The sequence below is a fragment of the Neophocaena asiaeorientalis genome, unplaced genomic scaffold (genome assembly GCF_003031525.2).
Source record: "Neophocaena asiaeorientalis asiaeorientalis breed wild unplaced genomic scaffold, Neophocaena_asiaeorientalis_V1.1 scaffold86, whole genome shotgun sequence".
NCBI classification, from domain to species: Eukaryota; Metazoa; Chordata; class Mammalia; order Artiodactyla; family Phocoenidae; genus Neophocaena; species Neophocaena asiaeorientalis.
Window position 1 is genome coordinate 7976022 of NW_020175039.1, and position 18056 is coordinate 7994077.

The 18056-nt window shown below is 42.4% G+C and overlaps 1 protein-coding gene across 1 annotated transcript in view; it reads left to right on the forward strand.

The window, feature by feature from the left end:
* PECR (peroxisomal trans-2-enoyl-CoA reductase) overlaps positions 1 to 3973 on the forward strand; it is a 29425-nt gene extending 25452 nt beyond the window's left edge. Inside the window, exons 8-9 of the mRNA XM_024763148.1 lie at positions 584 to 695; positions 3419 to 3973. Of these exons, the coding sequence (XP_024618916.1) occupies positions 584 to 695; positions 3419 to 3504 (198 nt within the window). The 3' untranslated portion in view covers positions 3505 to 3973. The remainder of the gene's footprint in view (positions 1 to 583; positions 696 to 3418) is intronic.
* Positions 3974 to 18056: the final 14083 nt, after the last annotated feature.

The window sequence follows — 18056 nt, forward strand, 5'->3', positions numbered from 1 at the left end:
ATAAAAGGCATGTGGTGGTGTTGAAAACAATGAGGATTGTGCGGGCTTCCCTGGTGGCGCAGTGGTTGAGAGTCCGCTTGCCGATACAGGGGACACGGGTTCGTGCCCCGGTCCGGGAAAATCCCACATGCTACGGAGCTGCTGGGCCCGTGAGCCATGGCCGCTGAGCCTGCGTGTCTGGAGCCTGTGCTCCGCAATGGGAGAGGCCACAACAGTGAGAGGCCCGCGTACCGCAAAAACAAAAACAATGAGGAATGTGGAAAGAAATGAATTATTTGAGATGGGAGAGAGCAGACACTGAGCACTACGTTCACTTTTGGCTACTTCACATCGTGTAGTTCGTTTGACTCTGTCCGAGGCTCTTTTTATCTTGCCTTCACCCTAGTCACGTACCTAATTTTAATGATGCTCAAATAGAAAAAGGCGTCTGTCTATGCACCTTCAGGTTATAGCACACACAGACTGGCATTCTAGGCTGTAGGATTCAAGATACAGACCTGTAACTTCAGATGCGTTTACTCGGGAATGTGAAACAGCCCAAAATGAGGAGTATCTGATTTTTCGTATGCATGTGTGTGCTTCCGTCTCCACCTTGGTGTGCTTCCTGCTATCTCCTGCAGCTTCCTTTATCACCGGACACTTGGTGGATGTGGATGGGGGCCAATCTCTGTACACACACTCATTTGAGATACCAGGTGAGCAGTCGAGAAATGAGTAGTCACTCACTTTACACCTTCGTCTGTTCAGGTTTTCAGAAGTTCTTTAGATACTTAAGAGATAAGCGTTTTTTTTTCTTGTAGAACATCAAAAATGTATAAAATATTTATAGTCATCATATGATTTTTTTTTTTTTTTTTGCGGTACGCGGGCCTCTCACTGCTGCGTCCTCTCCTGCTGCAGAGCACAGGCTCCGGACGCGCAGGCTCAGCGGCCATGGCTCACGGGCCCAGCCGCTCCGCGGCATGTGGGATCTTCCTGGACCAGGGCACGAACCCGTGTCCTCTGCATCGGCAGGCAGACCCTCAACCACTGCGCCACCAGGGAAGCCCATCATATGATTTTTAAAGGCAGTGTTCCTAGTCCAGAAAATATCTGAATATATTATAGCACACAGCTTTACATATTAAAAAAGTTGTTTGTGTGTGCATAGGCTGGTAAATTTTAACCTTGAAAAATACTCTCAATATGAGTATATATGTTCAAGGAAGAGATAGAACAGAGGCAAGAAGGTGCCATACTTTTGAGAGTGAACTTCTCTTTGTTTCTCCAGTAAGTGGCTTGTGTATCTGAGCGGAAGAATCAGACCTGTTAGGTGGGGAGGGATGTTATGGTGCTATTTTATACTATCATTGCGTTATAGATGGAATGAAACCATATGAATTTGCCGTGTTCATTCATTTTTGATGTACAAAACAGCAGTTTTATAAGACTCATCCAAATGTAGATATTACACACAAATATCTGTGTGTGTGTGTTTATCTTATGGCTGGACCATAGAACTTGGGGGTTGGAAGGGTTCTGAAAAATCTGTCCAGGGCTTCCCTGGTGGTGCAGTACTGCAAAAAAAAAAAAAAAAAAATCTGTCCAGCATCCTAATTTTACAAATGACAAGACACATCCATGGATTCAAGAGATGTCCAAGTTAATCACTCCCAAAATGTAGAAAAGAATATGAAATTCAAATGTGTTTGAACTGTTGCTAAAGATAGTTGATTAAATGGCTGCTAGTGAATTAAAATGTGGTTGATGTAACATATGTGTACTTGAATTTAACATCAGGGACCTACTCTTTTCAACCTACTCTTTTATGTGCTAATAGTCTTATCAAGGGTTCAGACCTTCTTTGCATTAATCACTGATTAGTTTGGATCTGTAATATTACTTATTATTTTCCCCTCCCGTATATTTCTTTACTAATAGCACCAGTGTGGTGACGTGCATAAGATACTGTGGCTTTAAGGATCTCATTTGGAAACACAGAAATGCCTACATGGTTATACAGTATTGTTTTCTGATAGTATTTAATGTAGCAAGGGTGGGGGAAAAATCTTTCCACTTCCCTCGCCAGTGGAGTTGAGTCAGTATTTGTTAAAGTGAGGTACATCGTTTTTCCTTTTTAAAGAAGAAAAAAAACTCGAGGTGAGTGCTTCTCCAGGCCTCCAGTGAAATGGTTTTCTTTTGTAATTCTAACACAGTTTTTTCATCAGTACAAAAAACAGGTTTTAAGTTTTTGAAGAAAGCAGCCACATCCATCTTTTAAGAATATACTCCCCCCAAATAATGAGCAGGCATATTCAGCCTTTCCTTCTAAAGTTTTCTTTAAGATTGCCAGCCGTGCAGTGAGAATGCCTGGGATGGAAGCTTGGCTATACCCTTATTAGCTGATGTTCTTTGGAAAATTCATTTCTGGAAGCCTTCATTTTCTTTTCTATAAAGTGAGGTGCCTATAGTATTCATTTCATCAGCCGTTGGGAGGATTAGATTAGTTAATGCATGTTTAAAAGTCCTGTGTCAGATAGGATGCTTTTAGCTACAACTCAAACTGGCTTAAGCAGTGAAGGAATTTGTTGTCTCAAATAACAGGTGAGACTTGACTCTGCAGCTCAGTGATCTCATCAAGGGCATTTTTTTCCTTTTCCCTCTGTTTTTGCTGCTATGATGTTGGCCATATTGTAAGATGGACTCTCCTGGTAGCAGGATGGCTGCCTGCTGCACCTGCAGCTACAGGCTTCTTTGTTCACATCCACCTGTACAGAGACAGAGGGGAGGGAATGACTTTGTCTCAGCATTTCTAACCAAATTCTGAGACTCCCTCTGCTTGGGACCAGCTTATGCAAGTGTCCATCCTCAACCAGTAACCCCAGCCAGGGGAACAGGGTGCACTTATGACTTAGATCAGTCAGTGATCTGAGTAGGTTCACTCCCCAGAACCTCATGGTTTTCTAAATGGAAACTGAGGCTGTTGGAGAGAGGAGATGGGAGACTGGCTGCTGGGGGTGTGGGCAACTCTATAAGTGTCTGGTACAAAGTAAGCATGTTTTAGAAGGTGTTATTATTAAGCACGTAAGATTGATTGAATATCTACATTATGTCCAGCACTGTACATAGGAATCACATTAACTCTCTCAACTTTAACAGATAGATGTTGTTATCCCCTTTAATAGATGAGGAAACTGAGGCACAGGAAGAGTAACTTCTCCAAGTCTGTAGAAGTAACTTCTACAAAAGATACTAAGTGGCTGAGATGGGATTCAAATTGAGGTTTTTTTCAAAACCTTTGCCATTCGTCCCAGTAATTTCTTTTTTCTTGCTGAGAAAAGGGGTGAACCAGGGAAAATGACAAAATGGTTTGGTGGAAACTAAGACGACTAATGAGGTTAATAGATTTGCATCTGACCTGAGGTTTTCCACTTAACAGATCATGACAACTGGCCCGAGGGAGTAGGGGACCTTTCTTCTGTCAAAAGGATTAAACAGTCTTCTAAGCAAAGAGGCAAGCTCTAGGCTAAGGAAACATGGAAGTGTCCTTTGTTCCCAAATGCTTTAACATCTCAACCATGCACTTCTATACTTTACAGGAACATATAATCTGTATGGAAAACTTACATTCTGATTTTTTAATGTTATCAATTACATCTATGCAAAAACTATTCCCGAAATAAATGCATTTTTAAGTCCCAACCAATGCCCTTTAGCTTGTGATCAAAAAAATTTTAGGAATGGAAGTTAACATACTTTATGATTATACTTTTTATTTCTAAGAATGGTATTTGAAAAGTGAAATATTTCAAATTAATGATAGGGGTATCATGACCTCCCAAAAGGATATAATATTTAATTGTAAAGGTAGGCAGTAAATCTAAATTGTGGCATCATTATGATTTTTACCACAGAAATATACAAAGAATCATTTTTAGTGGCAGATATAATACTTTTGGATCAGTAAAGCTTTATGTAATTATTGCTGTGTGGTTTGTTCATGAAGCCAAATTTGTGTAAACCCTCTTAATTAGAAAGAAAAATAAAGTCATAAGTAGTATTTTTTGCAGTGCTTGATATGTGTCTTGATTTCTTAGCCAAGGATTCCTCTTTCTCCATGTTTCTCCTTTTGTACGCAAAAAATTTTTTAATTTAAAATTTATGCAGTTGTATTAGGGTTCTGTTTTCTTCCTTCAATTTGTCCTTTCTGGCAATCAGTCCCGATTTATGAAGTGCCATCTACAAATTATGTATGTTCATTTCTTCTCTTAATCAATTAAACCTCTTTAAAGTGACTTATTCCCTCTTGAAGTGAAGTAGTTTCTTCATCAGTAACAGTCAGTTCAAAGTATATGATTGACCAAGCTCTGGGGTGGGGGGCCCAGAATCTGTAATTTTTGCAGCATCCCAAGCAGGTCTGGGACTAGGATGAGGCCAATGAGCTGCCTTGGGCCCCAAGTAAGGAGGTGCTCACTCTCAGAAGTGAACAAGTGCAGGGCCACCCTTGAGAGTGAGCCAATGTTCACTTAAACGTTGTCCTCATTCTGTGAATGTGGAAGGATCAGAAATCTTCCTTTCCTCCTAGACTACATTTTAACAGTAGCCTTCTGGAGATGATAACATCACAGCTTCTAAGAATTACAAGCCACTTTAGAGGGCAGGGTGGCCCCGGCCCAGGTTGGTGCGGAAGACGGAAGAAGCAGGGCTTGCTTTTCAAATTGCTTCGTGTTGGTGACTGCTGACAACCCCTTATATCTCCATAGGTTGACATGTGCTTATTTCTGTTTAAGACATGGAGGCTGCCCTACGTAGCACTAAACTCAGCTCCAACTCCTTATTAGATCTTCTTGTTCGACTGTCACTGTACAGCTGATCATTATCTGTGCTCTAGAAATATAAGTCTGCTCTCCAGGATTTCTGTGTGTGTCATAATAGTGTCTTGTCAATAATGTTCTTCTGCTACTACACTTGGTAAATTTTGCTGTAGATTGGATGTTCCTGAATAGCCTTACTCATTCATTCAGCTAATAATTTGGAGCCCCTACTATGTGCTCAGCATTATGGTAGGAGTTGGGTGTTCAGTAGTGAAAAAAAATACACACAGAAATTTAAAATTCCCAAATAATCTTTTTTTGTTTTATTTATTTATTTTTATTGAAGTATAGTTGATTTACAATGTTGTGTTAGTTTCAGGTATACAGCAAAGCAATTCAGTTTCATATATATATATATATACACACACACACATACACACACACACACACACACACACACACACACACACACATATCCTTTCTCAGATTCTTTTTCCACTATAGGTTATTATAAGATATTGAATATATACTAGTATGTATCTGTTAATTCCAGACTCCTAATTTATCCCCACCTTTCCCCTTTGGTAACCATAAATTTGTTTTCTGTGTCTCTTTCTGTTTTGTAAATAGGTTCATTTGTATCATTTTTTAAGATTCTACATGTAAGTGATATCATATGATATTTGTCTTTCTCTGTCTGACTTATTTCATTTAGTATGGTAATCTCTAGGTCCATCCATGTTGCTGCAAATGGCATTATTTCATTCTTTTTTATGGCTGAGGAGTATTCTGTTGTATATATGTACCACATCTTCTTTATCCATTCATCTATTGATGGACATTTAGGTTGCTTCCATGTCTTGGCTATTGTAAATAGTGCTGCTATAAACATTGGGGTATATGTATCTTTTCGAATTAGAGTCTTCATCTTTTCCAGATATATGTCCAGGTGTGGGATTGCTGAATCATATGGCAGCTCTCTTTTTAGTTTTTTTAAAGAACCTCCATACTATTTTCCATAGTGGCTACACCAATTTACATTTCCACTAGCAGGATAGGAGGATTCCCTTTCTCCTCTCCAGCATAAAATTCTCCATTATTTTAGGTGCTACAGAGGAAAAGGTCATGGTACTAAAGGCATATAACAGGAAGAAAAAGACATCTCGAGAAAAACAAAAGCAATTCTATAGTCATGTTAAAAGAGGTTGTTGATAAGGTGACCTTTGTCACCCCCTTCCACACACACTGGTCTTTTGGTTCGTGGCTTGTGTTAGTTCAGGTCCTCAGAGAAGAAGATGCCAGGGAAGAGTAAGATGTGCTTGAGACTTCTGGGGAATGTGCCCATGGAGGGTAAAGGGCAGGGAGCCTGAGAAGGCATCCACAGCCTTCAGACTGTGATGGAGTCTGACACTTGTAAAAGAAGGAGGAAGAGGGCTTCCCTGGTGGCGCAGTGGTTGAGAGTCCGCCTGCCGATGCAGGGGACACGGGTTCGTGCCCCGGTCCGGGAAGATCCCATATGCCGCGGAGCGGCTGGGCCCGTGAGCCATGGCCGCTGAGCCTGCGCGTCTGGAGCCTGTGCTCCGCAACAGGAGAGGCCACAACAGTGAGAGGCCCGCGTACCGCAAAAAAAAAAAAAAAAAAGGAGGAAGAGAGGAATGGGCAGGAAACACCTTGGACTGTAGCCACGGTTGCCACACGTGCGCGAACACAGTCACAGTGGGGCAAAAGGGTATCAGGAGGCATTCAGTGGGTCACCTGGTTCCCTGTCCCTCCCTGTCCCCACTGTAGAAGAGCAGCTCTGACTCCTTCTGCCGGTGATGGCAACTCCTTTTCTCACCAGCTGGTACCTGGTCACAGGGAGTCCAAAATGCCCTAGAATCAGACACAGTTTAGTTTAATGGAACCTTGCTGTGTCCCTTGACAAGAGTTGCCCCTTTGGGACAAGGACCTCCAACGCCGCAGAGCCCAGAATTGCAGGGATGGGGAGGACAGAGTCCCACGGTGGATCTTAGGGAGCGATGGCAAGTAGAGCCACTCCCTCTTCCACTCCTCAGTTCCCAGCGTATTCACAAAGCCAATGGGGACACGCATCCTGAAAAACAGTACTCCATCCTTTCAGATGGTCGATGGCACTTCAGCTGTGCCTTGGCTGTTGTAGTCCTCTGTGAGGCTGGCTGCTTCTGGAAATGTGGGGTGTGATACAATCAATGGTTCCATGATCAGGGACCCACTCTGATCACCTGGTTGGATACTGGGGCACAGGATTCCACACCTGTGGATCCCATCTTGTATAAGCTCCTAGATAGCAGTGATGTCTGAGTTCCTGTGAACAGGAAAGGCAAACTCTTACCTGGAATGGTATCTATCACTTCTCTCACTGTAAGGTATGACACAGATACTATGCAATCATTTGAACAGGGAAAGTTTAATATAAAGAATTATTAACTCTAACGGGATTGGCTAGTAGGAAGTAAAGAGAACTTTAAAGGATACAGGAATAGTAGACAGAAGGAGTAGCTATACAGGGCTGACAGAGAATTGCCCATCCACGCACCCCTCCACCCAAGGGCTGAGGGAGGGCATGGCTGTGGTTCACTGGATGGCAGAGAAGTCACTCGTCATCTGTGGTGCTCTGCTGGTGGAATTTGCTAGAAATCTGCCCTCTAGGGTGCCGGGGGCAGCTGCTGCAGCTGCTGGCCAAGGTGCACTGCTGCCTGCCAGGTGGCGGGCAGTACAGGAGTCAAGAAGCAAAACCCTTTTCCTCCCGCGTCTCTCCATCGCCCTCTACTGACAAAGCTTTGGTGCTAGCTGGCAAAGGAGGAGCTACGTAAAGGGCCTGGATCCATTTTCAAGGAGCAGAGAAGCAATACATCCAAAACTGGCTCACGTGTCGACTTGCCGTCCAGCAGCACTTGTTCACCACGAGGAATGTGCCATCTCGGTGCTCAGCGTTGGTCTCTGTGTGGACAGATTGGACATTCAGAGGCAGCACTAACTATATGGGCCTTGGGTAATTGGGGTTACATGCTGGATTTCTGCTTTCCTCCATCCCTGAGCCCATGGTGCCAGTTCTGTGGTGGCCGATGAGGAAGCCCGAGCAACACTGACGGGCTGAGTCTTCTTTTCTGCTTGGTTGTTCTGTGCCTCTTCCATGGTGGATGCCTTCTGGGGAGCATTACTGTGTGAGACAGAAATAAACACGTTGTGCCCACTCCTCTGTGTTTATCCATATGTCTCTACCTCAGACCCTCTGGTTTCCAATCTTTCAGTCCTTTTCCTTCCAGGTTCTTGGCCAAAGAACCAGACCTTGGGCCACTGTGCAGGAATCTGTACATTCTCACCTTGGGCTTCCTTTTTTCCAGTGTGGATACCAGCTGCACTGCCTGCAGACTGCCTCTGAGAAAGATTTTTCCCACTCCACTGTCTTACAGGGCCACCCCTGAATGTGGCTATAATGAAGTTCTGACAACAGTGAAGGAGAGAGGGAAGGAAGGAGGCCTGGGTAGGAAGAGTCTCAGACTGCCACACAGTCGGAGGAAGGGTCCACCAGGCTGACCCATCAGCTGCCCAAGTTTTGGGGCCAAAGTCACCCATTGGTCTCTCAGGAATGGGTGTGAATTAACAGCTGAGCTGTGCTCAGTCTAGGTGGGAGCAGCCCAAGGGCAAATGCAGTGGTGGATCCACCGGTGCCATAGCTAGAGCTGTCAGTCAGCTCTGTTCCCCATGGCAGGAGATGTAAACAGTGCATTTTCATGGCTGCCACGGAGCTAGATGCTGTACCTGTGAAAGTTACCATTGGCCACATTTGTTTTGGGTTTTTTTGAATTTTTGAATTTTATTTTTATTTTTTATACAGCAGGTTCTTATTAGTCACCAATTTTATACACATCAGTGTATACATGTCAATTCCAATCGCCCAGTTCATCACACCACCAACCCCCCCCCCCCACGGCTTTCCCCCCTTGGTGTCCATACGTTTGTTCTCTACATCTGTGTCTCTATTTCTGCCCTGCAAACCGGTTCATCTGTACCATTTTTCTAGGTTCCACATATATGCGTTAATATGCGATATTTGTTTTTCTCTTTCTGACTCACTTCACTCTGTATGACAGTCTCTGGATTCATCCATGCCTCCACGAATGACCCAATTTCGTTCCTTTTTATGGCTGAGTAATATTCCATTGTATATATGTACCACATCTTCTTTATCCATTCGTCTGTCGATGGGCATTTAGGTTGCTTCCATGACCTGGCTATTGTAAATAGTGCTGCAATGAACATTGGGGTGCATGTGTCTTTTTGAATTATGGTTTTCTCTGGGTATATGCCCAGTAGTGGGATTGCTGGGTCATATGGTAGTTCTATTTTTAGTTTCTTAAGGAACCTCCATACTGTTCTCCGTAGAGGCTGTATCAATTTACATTCCCACCAACAGTGCAAGAGGGTTCCCTTTTCTCCACACCCTCTCCAGCATTTGTTGTTTGTAGATTTTCTGATGATGCCCATTCTAACTGGTGTGAGGTGATACCTCATTGTAGTTTTGATTTCATTTCTCTAATAATTAGTGATGTTGAGCAGCTTTTCATGTGCTTCTTGGCCATCTGTATGTCTTCTTTGGAGAAATGTCTATTTAGGTCTTCTGCCCATTTTTGGATTGGGTTGTTTGTTTCTTTAATATTGAGCTGCATGAGCTGTTTATATATTTTGGAGATTAATCCTTTGTCTGTTGATTCGTTTGCAAATATTTTTTCCCATTCTGAGGATTGTCTTTTCGTCTTGTTTATGCAGAGCTCTTGGTGAGCTCTCTCTTTCCGTGAATTATAGATTTTAGGGTCTGCTGGAGTCCCAACTGCCTGGGTTCAAATCCCAGCTTTTACCACTTACTTGCTCTTGTGACAGCTTTGAGACAATTGAGGAATTTGAATATGGATTGGGTATTAGTAGGTAATGTCAGAGAATTACTGGTCATTTTGTTAGATGTGCTAATGGCATGGCAGTTACATTTTTCTAAAATACCTTTACCCATTAGGGAAGAAATGTTGGTATTGGGATTTGCCTTAAAATACTCCAGTTTAGAAAAAAATGGTGGTGGTGGGGGAAGCAGGTGAAACCACATTGGAAGTGTGGTAATAATTGTTTAAGCAAGGTGGCAGATACATTATATGTTATATGGCTAATCCTACTGTGCTCTCTACCTTTGGATAAGTTTAGAAATTCCCAAAATAAAAAATTATAAAATAAAAATGGTCTCATTAATTACTTGGGTAGAGGGTAACATGGACAAGAGTTAGTTAGTTATAAATAAAGGTTATTTGGGAGAAACAGGAGGGAATTTGCACTGGCAGCCAGTGGTTATGGGAGTACACAGGTGTGGCAGAGGGCGTGGAAGCTCAGATTCAATATGGAATATGCATTTAGTGGTACAAAGCAATTGCTTCTTAAACTGAATTCTGCCCTGCAGACCCTGGACATAACCCATATGCTCCTGGCCAGCCTCCCACACTGGCTTAGTCAATATTACCAATTAGTCAGCTCCAGCACAAGTCAGTTGAGTAAACATGGAGGCTTGCCAGAGATGGACTCTAGTCCAATTATTCTGGTAGCATTGATGTACTTGAGTTCATGTATTAAATGGGAAGATGATATCCAATTGGTAAATGTGGAACAACTCAAACAAATCAGCAAAGTAAAAACAATATTCCTGGTTTCACGTGCATATTTTGGATCATTCAGTTTCTTCTTTCATCTGTCCTGACTGAAGCACAAATTTATTTAGAGTTCTAAGTGTGACTCAACAGAGTCACCTTCTTTCAAATGCTAATAATTATCATGGACTTAAATAGCAAAGATTTTTAAAAAGTCATTTCTATGGGTGATTCAGAGTAGATGTAATTCAGAATTCCTTACCCTGTAATTGTAATGTTCTGAAGTCAGAGCTGTATATCAAAGCTTGTTTTCTTAGATTTCTTCAGCTTCTTGTTTTCAGATGAACCAAGAGGAATAGTCTATTTCTTCCTGGAGGAAGAGTCACCTGTAAGGCATTGAGTCTGGATTTGGTGTTAGTGGGATTGACTGTGGAGGGGAGGGAGGAGAGATGGAGCAACGTTCTCCTGTATTGTTGGGATGGAGATTAGGGGACCTGGGAGGGTGGGTGCCTTTATCTGATTCTTTTAAATTAATTCTTACTATTTTACTTGGAGGAATGAAACTACAGAGATTTCAGTGGAATACAGAAGAGCAGATTTTGATGAGCTAGCAAAGTGTTTGAGTGTGTCTGTGAGTGTGTGTGTGTGTGTGAATGGGCCTTGTAGTTGGCTTATGAGCTCATATTGGAGAGTAGAAATACAATGCCCACAAAGTTAAACTATAGAATCAGTACGTGATAGATAATAATAGGTAGCATTTATTGAGCTAGTACTATATGCCAGACACAGCCAAGCACCTTCCATGTATGATCTTATTTTTAACCTTACGAAAACCACATGAGGTAGATTTCATCAGTACCAGTGTTTTACAATGAGGAAACTGGTACAAACAGATCAAGTAACTTGTTTAAGATCTCAGTTAGCAAATGGCAGAAGTGGGATTTGAACTAAAGGAGTTTAGTTTTAGAGCCTGTGCCCAATGCAGTATACTGAGAAAGACCAGAACCAAGACATCAAGAAATAATTTAAAAAAAAAACTTTAATGGAACTATTCGAACACACGTTAAAGTAAAGAGAATAATATAATAATATCCACTGCCCAGCTTTAACGATGATCTATATTTTTCCAAATCTGTCTTTCTCCCCTACTTGATTTTTAAGTATTTTAGGGTAGATTCCAAATGTCCTGCCATTTCACAGAAAGTTAATTTTAATCTGACTGAAAATATTAATGCGAACAGAAAAACATACACCACTGTCAAAAGTGGGAGAGTGATCCACCGTGGTAGCGTAAGAAAAACCCATGTGGCCACCAACAGTAGTGCCCACCTACCACTAGCCATAAGGCACCTGCCCCATCCAAGGGCTACAAATGTTCACTTTGCTTGGCATATACATCCCTCTTTTGCAGAAGGATGCATCAGACTCTCAGTGCTAAATTCATTAAACCATCTATCTCCCTTTCCTCCAAAACCATGTCCAAAAATAAATTCAAAAATTTGATTTTCTGGGCAGCTTTGCTAAAGGGAGCTAATGGGCTGCTCTGGCCCATAGGAATTTTCAGCCAGCTTGGGAGTTTAATTAATTAATTAATTTTATTTTTGGCTGCATTGGGTCTTCGTTGCTGTACGTGGGCTTTCTCTAGTTGCGGCAAGCAGGGGCTACTCTTCGTTGCGGTGCGCGGGCTTCTCATTGTGGTGGCTTCTCTTGTTGTAGAGCATGGGCTCTAGGCGTGCGGGCTTCAGTAGTTGCAGCACGCGGGCTCAGTAGTTGTGGCTCGCAGGCCCTAGAGTGCACAGGTTTCAGTAGTTGTGGCGCACGGGCTTAGTTGCTCCACGGAATGTGGGATCTTCCTGGACCATGGATTGAACCCATATCCCCTGCATTGGCAGGCAGATTCCCAACCACTATACCACCAGGGAAGTCCCATGCTTGAGAGTTTTATGTAAGTCTAGACAACATCCTTCAATTTCTGGTGAGTTTGTGAACATAATTCGGCATCCTTGAATTCTGAGACCTCTGGACAGCTGGATAACAAGTTTGAGTTTCTACACCTGCAAACAGGTTTGAGTTACTAGACCTAGAGCGCCAGCCTCCTGGCAGTGGGAATTGTTTATTACACTTCCTGCCTGGCTTTAATCATTTGCCTTGGCTGCCCTAACTTAGCAGCCTCAGTCCTTCTTTATATCACCTTCCATGATGCTATACAAATTCAAATTTTCAAAATTCAAGTATGTTTGAGATAATATCCAGAATATATCAAGATCAAGTAGAATTAAATTAATACACTATAACTGGGAAAACATCAAGATATGACACATTTAAATCCTGCCTGGAAAGATCAAGTGGAAACTTTGCTGTTGATTTGTATATATTTTTGGATTGTCTAAGTTTTTTGGAGTCAATTTCTAAAAGACAACTTTGGTTTACAAACATAACACACTTCAAATGTAGTTTATTTCAATTTAAAGCACATGTTTTATATCATATTTACATGAAACTTTAGCTTGTTAGTTTTAGTGCAGAAATACAAATTCTTGTATGGAATTCAAAATGCCATGTCTCAAATTAAAATTTTTTAGTCTGGAGTAACTATACTGAAGAGAAAAAAAGAAAATTGCATTCTTGAAAATTCAGATAAACATTAAAATTTTAAATTTCATTATATAATAGGTTTTAAATATGTTTTGAAATTCAGAAAGTATTTTATACAGAAACTTTAAATTTGGACTGCTTTAGAAAAACAATGAAATTTATAAATGGTTCTTTTATCAGAGAGGATGGGGAGAGGATAATTGATTTGACTCTCACTTGCCTAGAACATGGACTTTTGCTGTTAGGCGTATTTTTTAAATTTATGTATGTATGTATGTATGTCTGCGTTGGATCTTCACTGCTGCGCATGGGCTTCTCTAGTTGTGGTGAGCGGGGGCTACTCTTTGTTGTGGTGTGTGGGCTTCTCATTACAGTGGCTTCTCTTGTTGGGAGCATGGGCTCTAGGCATGCGGGCTTCAGTAGTTGTGGCACTTGGGCTTCAGTTGTTGTGGCTCATAGGCTCTAGAGCACAGGCTTCGTTGCTCCACGGCATGTAGGATCTTTCCAGACCAGGGCTCAAACTCGTGTCCCCTGCATTGGCAGGCGGATTCTTAACCACTGCGCCACCAGGGAAGTCCCTGTTAGGCATATTTTAAATCGACACTTGAAGGTCCTGGTATCTTAACTGTTTCATGGGTTTTGGACTGTTCCTTTTACTTCAAAGTTAAATTTCTCTTATGGAATTTCAGACTATGCTGGGTAATAGTGGTGGAGTGGTCGTAGGGGTAAAGGGAGTTATTTGTTTAAATATAGCTTAATTCACATAACGTTTAGCTTCAAACAAATATATTTACACTGTTACTCTGTCTTTCTTGTCACCAAACACCAGACACATTAAAGCAAAGTATTCAGATGCAGTTCTTCATGTTTTTACCAGTAAAAGATGAATGTTTTTCATCAAGTATTTTAAAAAATTGTTTGTTTGTAGTGTGCCTTTCCAAGTCATTTTGGAGATCCTGAAGTATCTGAACATTATTTTTATTTCAAAAAATTTTTAAGGCTGTATTAATCACAATACTCCATACTCCTTTTGTAGGAAAATATCCTTTAGTTGTAAACAGAAATTACTTGCCCCGTTTAAATCAGTTGCTTATAGTTATACATAATTTTGTATCTATTCAGTATCTACTTGACTAGGATGCTTGACTTTAAATACAGAGTTTTACCTGACTTGCCTTATGTAATCTAAATTTACTCTGAGGACAGAGTTACAATGTTTCAATAATATCCAGTTACTCAAAAGCCGGAGACTCCTACAGTAGAGGGTTAATTTTTTTTCTTTCTTCCTTTTTTTTTTTCAATCCCAACCAGGGATTGAACCCGGGCCCTGGGCAGTGAAAGCACAGAGTCCTAACCACTGGACTGCCAGGGATTTTCCAGTAGAGGGTTAATTTTAATATAACAGACTGCCTCCAAAGAAGATGATTTTTTTAAAAACTCATTTTAAAAAACTGAGGTGAAATTGACGTAACGTAAAATTAACCACTTTTAAATGAACGGTTCAGTGGCATTTAGTATATCACAGTGCTCTGCAACCGCCATCTCTATCCAGTTCCAAAATATTCCCAAAGGGAAACTCTATATTTATTAATCAGTTGCTCCCCATTTCTCCTCCCTGCAGCCCTGGCAACAACCAGGTGGAGTTCTATCCCTATGGATTTACCCACTCGGGATATGTCATGTAAATGGAATCATACAACATGTGACCTTTTGTGTCTGGCCTTCTTCACCTACCGTAAGTTTTTGAGGTTCATCCAAATTGCAGCATGTATTTTTAATCAATTTAATATAGGTGGGATTGCCTCCACTGTTGGACAGAATTCTCTGAGCCTTGATTTCTAGAATGTTCCCTCCTAAGAGCAGAAGGATTTTGTGATAATGCCTGGAGGACTTAACATATTTTACCACAGTAAAATAAAGGAAGGAAAAACATAAAGATCAGCCAATCTTATTTTGAAGTAATCTGATAAAAGAATTCCTGGCATTTCCAGAGGAAGGAAATTCTGAGCTCGTGGAACAACCACAGGGATGGATTTAGGTCTAGGGGCTGCTGGGCAGTGGATGCTATGACGTGCCACGCAGATCCTCCCTCAGGAGGAAAGGAGTTACTGGGCCGGCTACTACCAGCAGACAGCCCTCATCCGTCAGCCCCCTGCTGGACAGCCTCAGCTGAAGAGAGCTGCCCTCGCCAAGGTCATGTTCCCTTCCCAGGTGGCCCTCATCCAGAGGTTGATTATCATGGGAGTAGAAAGGCTCAGCCCTTTCTTACCAACCCAAACAGCTCAGCCATGAAGTTCCCCTAGGGCTGGCTGAAGCCCAGCCCTGCTCCCTTTTCTTCCCTTCCCTTCCACAGGTGTTGATTCCATGAGTGCTTCCCCCTAGGCCTCCTGTAAGCCACGAGTGCTTCCTAGTAGGCTTCCTGCAAGCCGTAAGTGCTCCCCCGTAGACCTCCTATACCTGTGAGTACTCCCCACTAGGCCTCCTATAACCTGTGAGTACTCCCTTCTAGGCCTCCTGTAAGCCACAAGTAATTCCTGCTAACCTTCTGTAAGCTCACTCCATCTCAGAATCTGCTTCCCTGGAAACCCAATGCAGGCCTCCTATAACCTGTGAGTACTCCCTACTAGGCCTCCTGTAAGCCACAAATAATTCCTGCTAACCTTCTGTAAGCTCACTCCATCTCAGAATCTGCTTCCCTGGAAACCCAATGCATGATTCCAGATTTCTTTTTTTTTCTTTTTTTTTGCGGTACGCGGGCCTCTCACCGTTGTGGGCTCTCCCATTGCGGAGCACAGGCTTCGGACGCGCAGGCTCAGCGGCCATGACTCACAGGCCCAGCCGCTCCGCGGCATGTGGGATCTTCCCGGACCGGGGCACGAACCCACGTCCCCAGCATCGGCAGGTGGACTCTCAACCACTGCGCCATCAGGGAAGCCCTGATTCCAGATTTCTTGCATGGTTACATGAGGTGTTGCAATGGAGGAATGAAGGCCTGTACCTCCTCTAAACTGAGAATCTTTGCTTTTCTCCTACTGGAGACTTACTATTGTACCAGAGGTCTTCTATCCAAGTTAAATTTTTTCTTTCCTCTCAAGATCTTTAAAGCAATCTCTCTTCTGGGTATCAGGGGTGGGGAGCAATTAAGGATTTTGCCTTTATTTTCAAGTCTTACTTTTGCCCTGGAAATCATTCTCCCATCTGGCCAAGATGTGCATGTTCAAGGGTTCTTTCATCTTGTTAAGGACATCAGTGATGCCAGGAATCATGAAGGGAATATACTCAAATTTTGGGTTAAATTGTTATACCAGCTCTTCATGTTTATAATACATTTTCTAGAGGCAGGAAACCATCAATGTTTAATATGAACCGGGCAAGGATGGGTCTGCCTTGGCCTGAGGAGTCCTGTTGATCAAAGTAGCCTGTGGACAAAATATAGGACACCTCATCTTCTTATGGGGTGTACAGGAAAGATGTAAGAGATAAGGAGGGTGGCTCCATGTAAAATCCCTACCCAAAGTGACAGAGGCCTTTCTAGATTGGAAACAGCTCAGGCAGAGCTAATGCAGGGTTTAGCAAGGGAAGGGAGAGTGGAGTTCACAGACTTAAGTAGCAAACTTTACAGTCAGATGAAAGGACCCTCTTGGCATGTACTTAAAAGAGCCAGAACTTTGGCCAAGTAGGGCATTAAGCATCTATCGCTTTGTTGAGAGTTTGACTCTTTCCCAGTCTAAGCACTGGTATGTGGTGCTATTGCATGATGGAGGGGTGGAGGACCACCTTCCTTCAGGTACAGCTCACTGCCAGTGCTCTTCTAGTACCGGCCTCCCTCCTTCCTGCTGCATCTTCTCTGTTGCCGCTTCTCCCCATTCCCTGTTCCTCACACTCATACTTGGCCTCCATCATTATGGAGAACAATGTAGTTCTCTTTTTTCCCCTCTTGTACCGCATTTATCAGAGGGAATCCTTACACAGTCCAGATGGCCTATCAACACCTTTCACCAAACTAAGTTCTTTCCCTGGGAAATTGCACGCCCACCTTCAAATTTATGTCATCCAGCTGTTTCCAAGATAGATTTATTTAAGTCGATAAAAAGCAAAATAAAATAATAAAGTATAAAACCAAAAACGCTTCCTTTTTTTTTTTTTTTTTTTTTTTTGCGGTACGCGAGCCTCTCACTGTTGTTGCCTCTCCCGTTGCGGAGCACAGGCTCTGGACGCGCAGGCTCAGCGGCCATGGTTCACGGGCCCAGCCGCTCCGCAGCATGTGGGATCCTCCCGGACCGGGGTATGAACCCGTGTCCCCTGCAACGGCAGGCGGACTCTCAACCACTGCGCCACCAGGGAAGCCCAAAACGCTTCCATTTTAATCATTATTTAAATTACTCCTTTTAGATAAGTCAGGAAATATATGTAATAGCCTCTGCTCTTTTCCATGGTTTTCGAGCTAATAAGTCAAGTAGCAATGCTTAATAAGATCAAATGAAAGAGTTAGACAGTAATTGTGCAGTTTGGCCCATGGTAGTCAAGAGAAGGGAGGGCTTACTGCTCAGTTTAGCAGCGCCCTGACAGATTTAGAGTTTAGCCTCGAGCCTGTTTAAACCTCCAATTTGAGTATTGCAGTGGCCCTTTAAGATCACAACTTTCCCTGTGTTGAGTGAAAGAAAGCTTTCTAACCTATGTCAAATCCTTAGTCCCATCTCCGAAGAAACTGCAGTTCATTTACAACGGGAGCCCATGAGATGGCAGCATGGAGAATTACAGGAGGGTTTATAGGGGAAGATTTACCTGGTCCTTTTACATTTGTAGAACTCGCATGGAAAATTTCCAGGGTTTTGACCTGTTTCTGCATCCCTGTGAGTGTTATGGAGAAAGAAGTAATATAAATGAGTGGGAAACTAAAAAACCATTGGCATAATTCTTGTTGTCTATTAACATTCATATTGGTAGGATCTGGGTTAAGTTGGGACAAACCTTTAGGGGCCTTTCATAGCAATATGAATGGTGGTAATGTTTTCTCCATTAT